This window comes from Neoarius graeffei, chromosome 11 (genome assembly GCF_027579695.1).
Source record: "Neoarius graeffei isolate fNeoGra1 chromosome 11, fNeoGra1.pri, whole genome shotgun sequence".
Lineage (NCBI taxonomy): Eukaryota > Metazoa > Chordata > Actinopteri > Siluriformes > Ariidae > Neoarius > Neoarius graeffei.
This window is the reverse complement of record NC_083579.1, coordinates 24,490,722-24,507,476: the sequence shown is the minus strand read 5'-3', so window position 1 is coordinate 24,507,476 and position 16,755 is coordinate 24,490,722. Positions and strand designations below refer to the sequence as shown.

Genomic DNA, 16,755 nt, shown 5'->3' with positions numbered 1-16,755 from the left:
GTTTTTGCCAAAATGGTATTTTATTTTCCATTGTTTAGGCAGCTTCAGCATCATAACTGTGAGATTCTGTTCAAATTGTTTTTTTCTTCTATGAAGCCTGAGCCATTTATTTTATTAGTTTATAATTATTGTTTAATTTAGTCTTCAGGAGAGACTGCCTGCACGCAGTACTAGTATTAAGTTTTTTTTTTACATGAAAGCTGAGGCATTTGTTATATTTTAAGGTAACTTCATGTTGTGCTGTGAGGTTCTCTGCACTTTAACTTTTGAACCAACAGGTGCATTTGGATAAGTAAAGCCTATTTTTCTGCATTTTTGTAGTCTTGGTAATCTTTTATATTGGTAAAGTTGTTTATAGGACCATTTCTCAGTGTCTCTTGTTTTTTTAATCAATAGTTTTTCAGTAATAACTTAATAATTTAACATATCACTCAATTTTAAACAACCCCCCCATGGGCTGCCCCCATAGTCTCCAAAATTTCTGTGGGAAACACTGGCATGTGTAACAACGCTAATCAAGCTTAAGCTAGACGACCCGCCTCAAATACCCGTCCCGGATAAATGTTATCCCAATTTTAGATGATCTGTTCCAAACCATCCCGCCCCATGAAAAATTCGTACTTGCATCTCTCTCTCTCTCTCTGTCTATGTATATATATATATATATGTATATATATATATATATATATATATATATATATATATATGCATTATGTCTGCCGCTGGCAGACATTTTACCATTTTGCACCCTGCTGTAAATTATTTGTACCCTGCTATTCTCCCAAACTTTGAAGCCCCTGCAAATGGTAATGTGTAACCCATGTGTGTGTTATGAGTTCGTGGTGCATACATCCATCCGTGGTAGCCACAACATTACAGTCACTTAGGCTGTCTAAATTGAGCAAAAATATTGACGAATTTCGCCTCCTTTCAAAGTCAATGAGAGCGAAGCGAAATTCGTTTGTGTCGGGATGGACCGTAATGAAGTCTGACTGATATTTTGTGTGTGTGTGTGGTGGGGGGGGGTCCGTGTCGCCGCGCTACCTCACTCTTTTTTGACCATGGTTGTGTTTGCATCCCTGAAAAAAAACAAACAAACAGACTGTCATGTTACTGAGAAACCGGAAAGTTACTGAATGTTACAGTGCACTGAAGACTCTTTCTATAGGTAATAGACCTCTCCTTACACGTTTCACCACGTGAACAATTATCAGGTTCATTTTTAATAATACAATATTTTGTTTATCTGACTATAATATTTTGTTGGGCTGACACTTTCAGAAAACATGTCCTTCAACAAACTGTTGAGATTTGGCTCTGCTTTAAATGTCACAAGTGGAAGGGGGTGGGGTGAGCAGTGGCTCATTATCATTTAAAGGAACAGGCACTCCAATCGGTCGTTTTGAGCTGGATGGGAAGAGAGGTGTGGTGCTTTATCCTTGTCATATTTTGACCAAAGCGTGTCACAGACATTTCATTAAGACCTCAAGGATCTGTGTCAACCTGTGGAAAAAGGCACTTTCAGGTTTTTGCTAGCAATATATTTTGAGATGTTTCTATTTAAGAATGAATGTTCATCAGTTTTAACCTTTACTTCGCTACTTTTAAGCAAAACTAACATTTTGACATGTACTCAAGTATTAGTATTGTACGTTGCTTCTAATTTTATTAAGTAGTTTAAGTTTCTGCTTTTTTCTGTCTTTTGTGTTTTTTTTCCCCCAGAGGACTGTATCAGTGCTAAATGTCACTCTTGCAGTGACCCACTGTGTTACTGACATTTACGCTACGTTCACACTGCAAGGCTTAATGCTCAATTCCGATTTTTTTGTGAAATCCGATTTTTTTGTGAGGTCGTTCACATTAACAAATATATGCGACTTGTATGTGATCCTCAGTATGAACGAAAAGCAACCTAAAAGTGTTCCGCATGCGCATTGCAGGATACGACGGCGTCACACGCAGTGAGCATGGCCAGTGTTTACGGAAGTAAAACCGCCCGGTTGTGGTATGACCCATCCAATCTAGCTTGAATAGCTGTATCCCCCCAAATGGAAATCAGCTCCCTAACCTCTGCGTCCTTCCATTGAGAAGATTCAGAACCTTCACAGCCCGAAGCGTCCCTCGCATTGATGTCATGCGCAGGGGCGCAGATACGTTTTTTGAACTGGGAGGGACAAAAAACTGGGGGGGACAAAGCTGCCAGCAAACCAACCCCGATATGCCTGTCAAACTTGTTGTTAGTAACCATAGCAACCAAGCTCGAGCTCGCAACCTGCGCAGTCTGCGCAGCTCAACCAACCGAATATCAGTCTTTGTTTTGTTTTATGTGAGTTGTTGCAACTATGTATACACTGCTGTGCACCTCAATAAACCGAATGGTAATTAGTCTTTTGATTTTTCCGTGAGGTTTGCCTTATGCAAAGAAAGACAGCATAGACGTTTTTCCTCCCTATAAGTGGGGGGGACCGAGCGAGGTGAATTTAAATCTGGGTGGGACGAGTCCCACCCTCTGTCTGCGCCCGTGATTATGCGCCATGTTGTTGTAACTTTTTTTTTTGAGAGACCTGCGGCCTACTTCAGCGCAGAATAGTGACGTTTGTGGCTTGTTGATGACGTGCAAGTCGGATGAATGCGACCTGGCGGTTCAGACTGAAGTCGCATATGAAAAGATCGGATAGGAATCGGAATTAGGATCACATATCCAAACGGCCTGGGTCGGATTTGAAAAAATCGGATCTGTGTCGTTCATATTGTCAATAAAAGATCGGTTACAGGTCACATATGGGCGAAAAGATCGGATTTGAGTCACTTCAGCCTGCAGTGTGAACGTAGCCTTACTGTCCTCTCCATCTCTGTTTGTTTGTTTGTTTTATTTTAGCGAGCCCTCTCACTGTGAAGGAGGATGTGTTGGATTGCAACTCTGAAGAGCTCAGCAAAGCTTTGTGTCATTTCGTCAGTGAAGTTCGCAGGCCAAATGGCCAATCTTATGCACCTGACAGTGTCTACTATCTGTGCTTGGGCATCCAGCAGGTCTGATTTTCAGTCTCGTTTTACTTTAATAATCCATCAAGCTTCTGTGTGTGTCTGTGCGTGTATATGTTTATAATTCAGCTGCCAAGGTCCTCATAGTTGCAACTGTCTGCTCAGATCACACAATTGAGTCACTTTGGTCTGATCCTACTGCCCTGTCAGACAAGATTTTTCAGTGTTCTTGCCCCCAGATTGTGGAACTCCATTTAACACATAGATACAGGGCGAGGCTCATCATCTTTCTCCTATGGTTCTCGAGCTGCATGATGATTTCGCTTTCCTAAATTTGGACAGTATGTTTTAGCATGCTTCATTGCAGTATAGGACTGAAAGAAAACTTTTTTAAAATTTATTTATTCATACTCATCATTTACTAATGTTGTTATTATGGCCATTTTATATTTAATATATGGTTTCCCTTAATAAATAATTTTTCAAAGTAAAAAAAATTCTAGCATGAACGAAGACTCGTGGATTTTTTTTAAACTTAATTTTATTACCTGTATGTTTAGACTTGGCTATTTTTTTTTGTCATTTTACTGTCTGTCTATCTCTCAAACAGTACCTTCTTGAAAATGGCCGCTTGGAGAACATCTTCACGGATCCTCTTTATAACCAGTTTACCGCAGACATGACCAAGCTGATAAAAGACTGGGAATGCAACTTAACACCAAGTGGTAATGCACTTTTATTTTTATATATATATATATATATATATATATATATATATATATATATATATATATATATATATATTTTTTTTTTTATTTTTAATATATATACACACACAGATAGTAAATGGTTCTGTTAAAGTGTATGTAGTGCCTTTTTGTAATGCTTTAAAATATACATCATTAGTAACGACCAAAGTGAATTAATAAAGCAGGGGGGGTAAATAATATAAATTTGTTTTTATCATCAAGCACAAAACTATTGATAAATCGTGGATCCCGGAAAAAGGCAGCCTTGCCTCAAGGCAAATCTTGCACGACATCACACGTTGAACTCCGGTTATCTGGGTCATTTCAGTTCATCTGACTCCGTACTTGTTTACTCGCTATAATTGGATGATGATATTGGAATCTTACAAAAATAACGATGGGAAAGCACTGCGTTGTGTTTGGATGTTCTAATTCCTATGCAACAGGACATTCAGTTCACAAATTTCCAAGAAAAAGTACAAATCTAAAGTGACAGTGGGTGAGGTTAGTGCAAACGAAGCGGGCAGATTTCTTGTCACCTACTAAGAATAAATCTGATTCATCAAGTGTTCAGAACGACCACATGGGAATTACTGGAGCAAAAAGAAACCCATTTATTTAATAAATGACCTTTGATCTGACATTTGGACAGTTTGTCAATTCTCCTATTATCTCTCTCTCACACACACACGCACAATGCACCAGACGCGGGATCATACGCAACATTTACACGCTCGCGACATCCGATCTTATCATAGCTGATGCACTTTAACAGGAAGAAAAATGCACGCGCACAATCATTAATTATTAACTGAAACGTGTTAAATGCTCTCAGCTTGCAATATTGCAAGATACAATTAGTTTTTAGTTTTGTTCAGGAAAACATGATGAAAGGTAACCACCATGTTCTGCACATCTCTCTCTCCCTCCATCTCATGCGCACTACAGAGGAAGATTGTCGTGAACTGGCACGTCTTGGGGGCTTGAAAAGATAACCATTTACTCCAGAATGTCCTCGATAATCATCTGCCCCTTCAGCTGACATAAGAATCCCAATCACTATCAGAATTCTCTCTAAAGCGTGATTCCATATCAAGACTGGTCTAAACACTGCTGCACACATGAATGAAATTGATACCTGAATTGTTACATGTGTGACGTCACACACCCCTTCGGGATCTTCCGGATGAGTCTCGGCAGATTATGAGAAAATCGGCTAATCTTATCGATTTTCCAGCAATTTATCGCCTTTTGGATCAGCTATGGTTCGAAAACACATGATCAGTCAACATAATTGTTGCTTTGTACAAGGAAAAAAGTGGGGCTTAGAGGCATTACATACACTAAGTTGGAAGGCGTGCAGCCCAATACAGCAGTCACTTGATTTACTTGAAGTGCTTATTGGAAATGGGAGATGAGTCAATTATAATTCCATGCGTTATAAGACTAAATGGCCTGGGCTCCAAGCCAAATGATGCTGCTTGGTCTGGTGTGTTTCTGCAGGTTTCTTGCAGTCCCGCATCGAGGAGAATTTCCTGTGGGACTGTAAACAGTTGGGTGCTTTATCTCCCTTTGTGCTGCTCAACACGCTGATCTTTTTTGGGGTCAAATATCTCAACCTGAAAACTATGGAGCAGCATCAGCATCTTTCCTTTTCCACCATCACCCACTGCTCGAGGAGCACCAAGCATGGCAAATCCTCCTACCTCAGGTTTAGATTTGCTGGAAAAGATGAAGGCGACAAGGAGAAGCGAGGTGAGGAAGGGTGCAGCAGATCTGAGGTTTTGAGGACCTGTTCCTGCTTGTTAACATTAGGCGCTTTCAGACGAAACAGTTCTAGAGGACCTGAGAGGAACTACCCACTGGGGCGCTCCCTAAAATCTACATAATTTCAAGGGCTTTTTTTCTGTTTGCATTCGCACTGCTAGTGGGAATGCTGAAGTGATCTAAACTGGCTTATCAGTGTGACATTAGCAGGAAATGCTAGCGAAGATTTTTATATTTCACTACATGTCAAAATCATGCTGTATTTCCTCCATCGCGTATAGGATCAATAAAGCCTGGACTTGACTGTCCATTTGTCCACCACCCCCAAACACACACTAACATTAAGAGCTGTTATTTACGTGTCTGTTTTACACAGATTCTTAAAAATGGTGGTTGCTGGTACTGCACTGGCTCGTGTTTGACCAATCAATGTACACTTATGTCTGAATTAATCACTATACTCTTACATCAATCATTGTTCCTGTTGTGCTGGAAGAGTACTTACCCTGAATTCGGAGCTAATAAAGGTTCTTTGGTTGGTGTTCTAACAACTACGATCGTTCTCAGTTTCTGCAGTGTGAACAGACACAGAAAAGGGGGAACTTCCTCCGACAGTTCTAAGAACTATGAAAAAGTTCCTCCAGTCTGAAAGCACCTAATGTTATCATACATTCATTATTTATTGTCTGTCATCCATGTTTGAACCTGTGTTGATCAGTTCCAGCTTATGCACATTTGCTTTGTATGTGTTCCAGTTGTACTTGGTAAACGGAAGCGGGAAGATACAGAGGAGAATGTAGAGTATGGTGAGATGCCTGAGAACACAGAGGACCCTTTACACTGTCCTGTCAGACTATATGAGTTCTACCTCTCTAAATGGTGAGACATAGTGATGATTAGTATTCGCTCAGTAATGGTCACTTTTCCACAGCTGCACATGTGCAGACCGATATCCTCACTGGCTCCTGCTCATTTGCTTCCCCCATTGCTTTAGTCAGTAATACAGGGGTCTTCAGTTTTGTCCATAAAGGGCCAGTGTGGCTGCAGGCCTTCATTCCACTTGTTTAATCAGTTCATCTGCATCTCCGATATGCAGACCTCAAGCACTACTTGGAGATTTCTTTGGGAGTTGAGCGCAAAGAGTAAAAACATGGGTGTCTTAATTACACTCGGTTCAACAAATCAAACTGGCAAATTTAAAGTTTTTATATTTTTTTTGTGTGTAATATATAAATAACATTTATTGAGCAATGCAGTTAGTGACACGCTGCTTCCCATTAACCCTTTGGTGACTGACCCCTTAAATCGTTCCTCCAGGAACGATGACGTTTCAGTTGTCAAGACAACGGAAAAACTAAAATACAAGAGCATTTTGTTTTGTGCACAAGAGCATTGTGACGTACCTTTCTGTTTTGTATTTTAGTTTTTCCATTGTCTTGACAACTGAAACGTCATCGTTCCTGGAGGAACGATTTTCAAGGGGTCAGTCACCAAAGGGTTAAACTGTCATCGCGATGCTAGCTATATATATATATATATATATATATATATATATATATATATATTAATATTAATTAGTGTGTGTGTGTATTACACATTACACACATGCGGGTGTGTGCACACAGACACATACGTATGTCTACACATAGATGCACACTAGGGCTTTGCATTAACTTTTTTGCTCACCGGCCACTGTGGCTGGTGGTTTTCTCGAGTCGCTAGCCATTCAGCCTTTTCACTAGCCACAATTTTGTTGCCAGGAAATCGAAGTTTTTTCTTCACCATGATGCGTTAAAGTTCGGAAGATCTAGATTTAATTATGAATGGCAGCGTATAATGTATCTCTACAGTAGCACAAGTATCAAGTATTCAGTGCTGTTAAGGTAGCTCCCTATATCAAAACATGCAACCAATTCAGACAAAAATATAAACAGAGTATTCTATTTATTGAACTCAAATTCAAGCCCCTTATAATATGAAATATCGTATAATATATAAACATTCAGTACAACTGAACTGATTCTAATATTAAAAGTCCAATTCAAAACATTTATCATTGAAAAACATTTGATGTTTTGATATGCAAGTATTATCAAGTATTATTATGTGGTTGAATATGTATTATCTATTAATAGTGTGTGTGAACATGTATAGAGAGAGACATTAAATGTCCTCCTTACATTCATCATCAGATGAGTCTGAATGGTCCATGAAAAATGGTCTTCGTGACCTGCGGCTTCCAGCAGGCCATAAGTTGATAGCTGGGGCGGGATCAACTTCTTTCCAATCGCGTGAACGTTTCTAAACAGCAGCTCCATCCTCTCCAGCTCAGCCGACTTCATGACAGCCAGGGACTTGAAAGCAATGCTGTCCTGTAGTGAACCAGCCGTCTTCGCCGGTTTTGATGTTATGCTACCGATGTGTGCATTTGACTTTTCATGGTCCTTTATAGTTTCGAGTTTAAAATTACTGGTGCCTGTCTTTGCCAGACTTTCTACAGTCTTTGCAGTACAGGGTATTTTCGGTTTTGTTATGAACTAGCCAATCTCATCCGAACTTCCATTTGTCATTGAACTGTCTTATCTTCCTATTAGTGTCTTGTTCATCTCCATGGCCGCAGCCAGCTCTGAGGCCCCCACGGTCCGGACCTCGGTCATTTTTAAGAGCTGAAAATACATTTGTACCCTAAATATTCAACTGGATAAAAAAGTAAAGAATAACATTAAAACGTCTCCGTAAAAAATGCATTGTTAATGACGTTAAACGTTGATTCTGTCTCTGTTTGGTGCGTGCGGCTCTGAGACCAAGAACATAAAAGCGAATGAGCACACGTGCGACTTGGGGGAGGAACGCAGTGCAGGAGACACAGGGTTTCCATGGTAACCATCAGTGCACTTTCATGAAGCTGTTAAATTTACATTTTCGAACTTCGTAGTCAGCTGGGATAGGCTCAAGCTTGCCTGCGACCCTGTAGAACAGGATAAAGCGGCTAGAGATAATGAGATGAAAAAATAAATATATTATTTCCCAGCTTAAGGTCGGTCCGTATCGTGAAATACCGTGACCTTGGCCCAGAGGCCTTGGTCAGTATTTTCAAGACCTCGGTCACGGTATTTCACAATACGGACCCCCCCCCCCCCCAGCTGGTAAATAATACACACACGACGGTACTGTTCCATCCCGGGTTATGAGAGGTGCGTTACACTGATTCTGACAACATGATGACATTGTGGCTACAGCCTACCAAAAAAAAAAACTTACGAATGAGTAGGTACGCCTTTTCGACCAACAGGGAACAGGTTCTTGAACCAATTCCATTCAGGATTCTTCGAACAAGAACAGAATCCATTCTCTGTGGGTTGAAAAGGGGTAACGTCCCAGTTCGGTTATACTAAACATAGGCACTAATGGAACGCTGCTCAGCCAATCAAATTAGTGAGTCTGTATATTACTGAACTGTTGTATAATTAGTTAATTAGCTGATTATAGCTGAACCAGGGGAAAATGGTGCATTCCAGGACCACATTCAGGAACCTGTGGTGTAATGTGAACGTGGCCATGTTTTGCCTCTAGTGGCTTTCCATATAGGATGCGTCATCAAAACCCTATATTCAATATCTTGAAAGAGGCTAAAGAGGAGCTCAAGAGGAGCTCGTATGACTCTCTGAGCAGATCGGGTTTACTTTTCAGGTTTACGCCGTACTACATGTGCAGCAGCGCAGTTGTAGCCTGCCTTGTTTGTGATTTTAAAAATAAATCATTCGATAAGCCAAAGCAATAGAGTGGAAAGTTTCAACTTGTGTTTGACTTGGATAACTTTGCCTAAAACATGGTGGTGTATCCTGATTTTTTTTTTTTTCCCCAGAATGTTTTTTGTGTGTGTAGGTGTAACGGATGCCAGGTTGTTAATGTATCTTAGTTCCATAGGCTACATGGTTAGGGTATCTTTTGTCCTCATTGCTTGGGCCAGATCAAACCATTAAACAAGCTTAAATTATTCTTACTCTTGCCACATATACATGATTTTTTTTTTTTCTTCAAAACTGATGATATTCAGTTCAAACACCATTAAAAGTAATTTCAGGAATAGATCTCTTGTGTGATGTGTAATTCACCCCTCTCATTTAAATATGGCGAACATGTTTCGGCGCGTGCTTTGCGCATCACAGACCTCGGTGATTTTAAAATGCTGCTCAGGCCCTGCTCATCTCTGCCCCTTTTTCCCTGAGCAGCAGGGTTTGAAACTCCAGCTATGTGCCGCCACATAGTGCGCTTGTCAGTCGTCAGCATCTTTGTTGCTTCGTTCATTAGCTGCAGGTTACTGTATCACTGATTTTTATCGGAGATGTTAACGAACGTTCTGAACAATTCTAACATGTTGTCAGAATGTTTATGCAGGTGCTCCTGGGAGTTGTAGGCGCGTAATATTACACTGCAATGCGTTTATTATATCAGATGCCTTCAGAGAAAACTACAATTAAAATATATTGTCATACCACAGAATAAACCACCTGCCAAAGTGGCTAGTGGGACTTAAGTTATTACCCGCCAAAGCCGAATTTTACCCGCATTTGGCGGATGGGCAGGTGCTAATGTAAAGCCCTGATACACACACACACGCACGCGCGCGTTTTAAATTTGACAGTTTGATTTATTGAATTGAGCCTAAATTGTAAGTGTTGCGGCGACAGTTTAATGGGTAACGGCATGTCACTAACCACATCGGTCAATGAATTAAGCGTAGTGGGGCTGCTACACTATGATGCTTTAGGGGAACCCCCCCCCCCACACACACACACACACACAGAGTGGTGCTTGAAAGTTTGTGAACCCTTTAGAATTGTCTATATTTCTGCATAAATATGACCTAAAACAACAGATTTTCACACAGTCCTAAAAGTAAATAAAGAGAACCCAGTTAAACAAATGAGACAAAAATATTATACTTGGTCATTTATTTATTGAGGAAAATGATCCAATATTACATATCTGTGAGTGGCAAAAGTATGTGAACCTTTGCTTTCAGTATCTGGTGGGACTCCCTTGTGCAGCAATAACTGCAACTAAACGTTTGCGGTAACTGTTGATCAGTCCTGCACACCGACTTGGAGGAATTTTAGCCCATTCCTCCATACAGAACAGCTTCAATTCTGGGATGTTGGTGTGTTTCCTCACTTGAACTGCTCGCTTCAGGTCCTTCCACAACATTTCGATTGGATTAAGGTCAGGACTTTGACTTGGCCATTCCAAAACATTTAACTTTATTCTTCTTTCACCATTCTTTGGTAGAATGGCTTGTGTGCTTAGGGTCATTGTCTTGCTGCATGAACCACCTTCTCTTGAGATTCAGTTCATGGACAGATGTCCTGACATTTTCCTTTAGAATTCGCTGGTATAATTCAGAATTCATTGTTCCATCAATGATGGCAAGCCGTCCTGGCCCAGATGCAGCAAAACAGGCCCAAACTATGATACTACCACCACCATGTTTCACAGATGGGATAAGGTTCTTATGCTGGAATGCAGTGTTTTCCTTTCTCCAAACATAACACTTCTCATTTAAACCAAAGTTTTATTTTGGTCTCATCCCTCCACAAAACATTTTTCCAGGAGCCTTCTGGCTTGTCCATATGATCTTTAGCAAACTGCAGACGAGCAGCAATGTTCTTTTTGGAGAGCAGTGGCTTTCTCCTTGCAACCCTGCCATGCACACCATTGTTGTTCAGTGTTCTCCTGATGGTGGACTCATGAACATTTAACATTAGCCAATGTGAGAGAGGCCTTCAGTTGCTTAGAAGTTACCCTGGGGTCCTTTGTGACCTTGCTGACTATTACACGCCTTGCTCTTGGAGTGATCTTTGGTTAACCACTCCTGGGGAGGGTAACAATGGTCTTGAATTTCCTCCATTTGTCCACAATCTGTCTGACTGTGGATTGGTGGAGTCCAAACTCTTTAGAGATGGTTTTGTAACGTTTTCCAGCCTGATGAGCATCAACAATGCTTTTTCTGAGGTCCTCAGAAATCTCCTTTGTTCATGCCATGATACACTTCCACAAACATGTTGTGAAGATGTATAAGAAAAAATTACACGTATAGATGGATGGAGCTCAGCGTAAATGAGTACACCCCCTTTGAAAAGTAACATTTTAAACAATATCAATGAACGCAAACAATTTCCAAAATGTTGACAAGACAAAGTTTAATATAACATCTGTTTAACTTATAACGTGAAAGTAAGGTTAATAATGTAAACTTATTTTACGCCTTTCAGTTTTACTCAAATTAGGGTGGTGCAAAAATGAGTACACCCCACAACAAAAACTACTACATCTAGTACTCTGTATGGCCTCCATGATTTTTAATGACAGCACCAAGTCTTCTAGGCATGGAATGAACAAGTTGGCGACATTTTGCAACCTCAATCTTTTTCCATTCTTCAACAATGTCCTCTTTTAGTGACTGGATGCTGGATGGAGAGTGATGCTCAACTTATCTCTTCAGAATTCCCCATAGATGTTCGATTGGGTTCAGATCAGGAGACATATTTGGCCACTGAATCACTTTCACCCTGTTCTTCTTCAGAAATCCAACAGTGGCCTTAGATGTGTGTTTAGTCATGTTGGAAAAGTGCACGACGACCAAGGGCACGGAGTGATGGTAGCATCTTCTTTTTCAGTATAGAGCAATACATCTGTGAATTCATGATGCCGTCAATGAAATGCATCTCCCCGACACCAGCAGCACTCATGCAGCCCCACATAAGGACACTGCCACCACCATGTTTCACTGTAGACACCATGCATTTTTCTTTGTATTCCTCACCTTTGCAACGCCATACAGTTTTGAAGCCATCAGGTCCAAAAACATTTATCTTGGTCTCATCACTCCAGAGTATAGAGTCCCAGTAGTCTTCATCTTTGTCAGCATGGGCCCTGGCAAACTCTAGGTGGGCTTTTTTTGTGCCTGGGCTTTAGGAGAGGCTTCTTTTGTGGACAGCATCCATGCGTGCTATTCCTCTGCAGTGTACGCCGTATTGTGTCAAGGGAAATAGTCACCCCAGTTTGGCTTTCTACTTCTTTAGATAACTGCAGTGAACTTGCATGCTGATTTTCTTCAACCCTTCTCATCAGAAGATGCTCCTGTCGAGGTGTTAACTTCCATGGACGACCTGGACGTCTCTGTGAGATGGTTGCAGTTCCATCTTTCTTAAATTTTTGTACCACTTTTGCGACAGTATTCTGACTGATAAGTAAAGCTTTGCTGATCATCTTGTAGCCTTCACCTTTGTGGTGCAAAGAAATTATTTTCCTTGGGGAATTCTGAAGAGACAAGTTGAGCATTGCTCTCCATCCAGCATCCAGTCACTAAAAGAGGTCTTTGTTGAAGAATGGAAAAAGATTGATGTTGCAAAATGTCGCCAACTTGTTCATTCCATGCCTAGAAGACTTGGTGCTGTCATTAAAAATCATGGAGGCTATACAAAGTACTAGATGTAGTAGTTTTTGTTGTGAGGTGTACTCATTTTTGCACCACCCTAATTTGAGTAAAACTGAAAAATGTGTAATCTAAGTTTATATTATTAACCTTACTTTCACGTTATAAGTTAAACAGATGTTATATTAAACTTTGTCTTGTCAACATTTTGGAAATTGTTTGCGTTTATTGAGATATTGTTTAAAATGTTACTTTTCAAAGGGGGTGTACTCATTTTACACTGAGCACTGTATAAATGTGTGTATGTATGTGTGTGTGAGATCTCATCTCATTATCTCTAGCCACTTTATCCTGCTCTACAGGGTCGCAGGCAAGCTGGAGCCTATCCCAGCTGACTATGGGCGAGAGGCGGGGTACACCCTGGACAAGTCGCCAGGTCATCACAGGGCTGACACATAGTCACAGACAACCATTCACACTCTCATTCACACCTACGGTCAATTTAGAGTCACCAGTTAACCTAACCTGCATGTCTTTGGACTGTGGGGGGGGGGAAACGGAGCACCCGGAGGAAACCCACACAGACACGGGGAGAACATGCAAACTCCACACAGAAAGGCTCTCGCCGGCCATGGGGCTCGAACCCGGACCTTCTTGCTGTGAGGCGACAGCACTAACCACTACACCACTGTGCCGCCCGTGTGTGTGTGTGTGATTTATTTATTTATTTATTTATTTATTTATTTTTTTTAATTTAATTTAAAAAAAAAAAATTTTTTTACTGTTATTCCACAAAATTAAATCGTATATGCACTGCGAGTTGGCTAAAAGCCATGTACGACAAGATTAGTGGAATAACTGTTTTATTCTATCCACCTTCCCTGGATTTTCAGAAAGTCTTTTTTTTATTTTTTGCAAATTCAATAAATAAAAACTTTATACAAAACGTCCGACAAAATCATTTCCGCTTAGAATGTCAATAAACCAGAGAAATGACAGTTGCAATTTGTGAAAAATGCTTTCATAGTAATTCTTGAAAAATAAAAAATATACATTCTTACCATCAAATACTTTCATTCCATATTTTGTTGCCCTTTTTTACTTTTTTTTGGGGGGGGGGATTTTGTTTTCGAGTCGAGTTTTTATTTCGTCCTCAGTTAGTTCAGCAACATGCTCTGCCATTTTCTTTTCTTCTTTAGGGTTTTTTTTTTTTTTTTTTAGTCTCCGGTACAATGAATGCAGTTTTATAAGGAAATGAGCTGTAGGTTTTACTGAGCACCTTGCAGAACCAGCCACAGTTCTTCTGGACACTCTGACTGTCATACATCTTAATTTTACAGCAAAACCCAGTAGCCTTCATTCTGTTTTCTTTTTTTTAATCTGAAAAGTGCTCTTTTATGTAATATGCTGCTCAGATACTTTTTTTTTCCCCTGTAACATTTAATTTTGTGCTGGAAAACGCATGTTTCGATTCTAAAATGCTTTTGTACTGACTTGATAATGTAGAAGTCATAAAACAGAAATCTATAAAGTTTTTGTGAAGGAGAAAAAGAATAGGATGCCTAAGACTTGTACAGTACTGTACATGGCACTGCCTAAAAATGGAGCTCCCGAGGAGTGTAAAACCTGTTAGTAAATAATCCCATGTTATTTTTTAAAAAGCAAATTAAAAATAAGTGCTGGATTAAAAACTCATCTGTCTTATGTAAATAAAGATACAAATTTCGTTGTCTGGTGGTCATGCGTTTGAGATGTTGCCTTGTATTGACGATCGGGTTCCCTGTGGTGGTGCACGTTCACATGGATATCGTACAGTCGCAAAAGCCATCAAAAATCAGGTCGATGCCTCACCATATTCTCTTAAGTATGGAGCTTTGCACAAAATACATCCTGTACACACGTTTTGATTTCATGACCTTGACTAAGTATTTTGTGGCCCAATTAAGTCGTACACACAATTCAGTGTTGGTGCATGAGATGTAAAAGAATAGGATGTGCTAGATCAAATGCTGTTTTACACACACACACACACACACACACACACCCCTTCCCTTCCTTTGTCAAAATCAATCTCTCTTCACATCTACCAAAGGCTGTCTAAAACTCCTCTGCACTGTTAAGTGTATGTTGAATGTGTTATTTTTATTCAGTGTCTGGATTATTGAAAATGAGAGACATCGTTTTTCTAGCTCCATCCATGTACAGTTTGGTGAAAAATCATTTAAGACTACAGCTGATTCTCATGTATCAAAATTATGATTATGGTTGTCATAGCATGACACCAGTATTCATCATTTATACACAGCTGGTGTTACAAAGACGCACTGAAAGAAGGAAAAGGCTTGAGAATGAGATTAAGGTACAAAAGGTATGAACTCATCTCCCATCTATGCCATCATAAGCTAGAATTAAGTGTAGGACGAGCAGTGTGACAATTACAACACTACATTAAACGTCCTGTAGCCCTCATTATTATCGTTTTATTCTTTTATATTATATTTAATTTTCCCCTGAAGTCAGGTTATAACATTTGTAATAAATTTTCGCATGACAATTTTCCAACCTCTTAGGATTAAACAGGCTGCTTTTGTTGCCATGTCTTTAAGAGCTGTGTTTCTGTTCTGATTGGACTGTTGCCTCCAGTGATACCATGCCCCTGTCTGTAACATTTCTCGAACCGTGTAGGAAAGTAATGTATTAAAAAAGCAGATATATAAGCATATTTCTGTTGCTTTCTTTGACCCACAGTCCAGACTCTGTGAAGGAACGTCCAGATGTTTTCTACCTGCAGCCTGAGAGTTCTTGCCACCCCGGCAGCTCTGTGTGGTATTCAACCCAGTCTCTGAATGGCACCATTTTGGACAGCATGCTATCACGCATCCTTGCTGTTCGGGACCTCCATCTGGAACCTAAGCAGCAGCAGCCAAGCTCGTCAGATGAAGACACCTCGTAAATACCCTGAAAACTGACATCATGGGGACGCTGCTGTTCTTAAGCTCTTAGTGTTGTCAGAGCTTTAAGAAATGATGAACAGGGTGAAATGTGACTAATCGAACACCTACATACCGCGTGGGTTCTGGAGGATGCAGAGTGACAGAGCTTAACATTCATGGATCAATTCAGTCGCTTTTATTCTTTTTATTAGTAGAAGTCATGATATTACAATGATGTTACAAATGCATGCTCAAGTAAAATATTACTAGTAAAATATTACATATATAATTTTTGGTTTATTGGACTTTGATTCTGAAGCTGGTCAGTTCACGTTAGACTCTTCAGTGCAGACCACGTGGAAAAAAGTGTGTTGTGGAAAAGATTGTATTATAAAAAAAAAATGGCAAAACATGATCACACATGGGATTACTGTATTCTGTAATTCATTCCAAATAGCGGGTAAGTTAAGCCTTTACTGCAGCCAAATGTGAACTGAAATCTGATTAATTGTGCCAGGTTGTAGAATATTTTACCCATAATTTTATATGAGCATCATATGAGCTCTTCACAGATGCCTTTAAGCTCAGTGTGTGTTGATGCAATCCATACATGGTCACCAGTTCAGTGCATTTAAAGCATCCAGCTGTTTAGCATGATCTAATTTAAAGTACAGTGTGAGTTCACATTGAGGGGATGAGAGAACAGAGAGAGACCATACAAAGGAATACATTTCATAACATTTCTAAATAATGAATGAAGCAGCTGTATGTGTGGTTCTTTGACCCAATCTGAACAAATTATTAATGGCGTTTTCATACTTGGTCCAAATACTCAAGACAGATTTTGAGTTCTTTTGGAAGAAGGGATCATAAACAAAGGCCTGTTCTC

General features: G+C 40.0%; 1 protein-coding gene across 1 annotated transcript in view; it reads left to right on the top strand.

Moving 5' to 3' along the window:
• si:ch211-266o15.1 (zinc finger MYM-type protein 4) overlaps positions 1-16,155 on the top strand; it is a 126,226-nt gene extending 110,071 nt beyond the window's left edge. Inside the window, exons 24-28 of the mRNA XM_060933642.1 lie at positions 2,879-3,030; positions 3,593-3,707; positions 5,235-5,486; positions 6,254-6,377; positions 15,682-16,155. Of these exons, the coding sequence (XP_060789625.1) occupies positions 2,879-3,030; positions 3,593-3,707; positions 5,235-5,486; positions 6,254-6,377; positions 15,682-15,886 (848 nt within the window). The 3' untranslated portion in view covers positions 15,887-16,155. The remainder of the gene's footprint in view (positions 1-2,878; positions 3,031-3,592; positions 3,708-5,234; positions 5,487-6,253; positions 6,378-15,681) is intronic.
• The last annotated feature ends 600 nt before the right edge of the window (positions 16,156-16,755 follow it).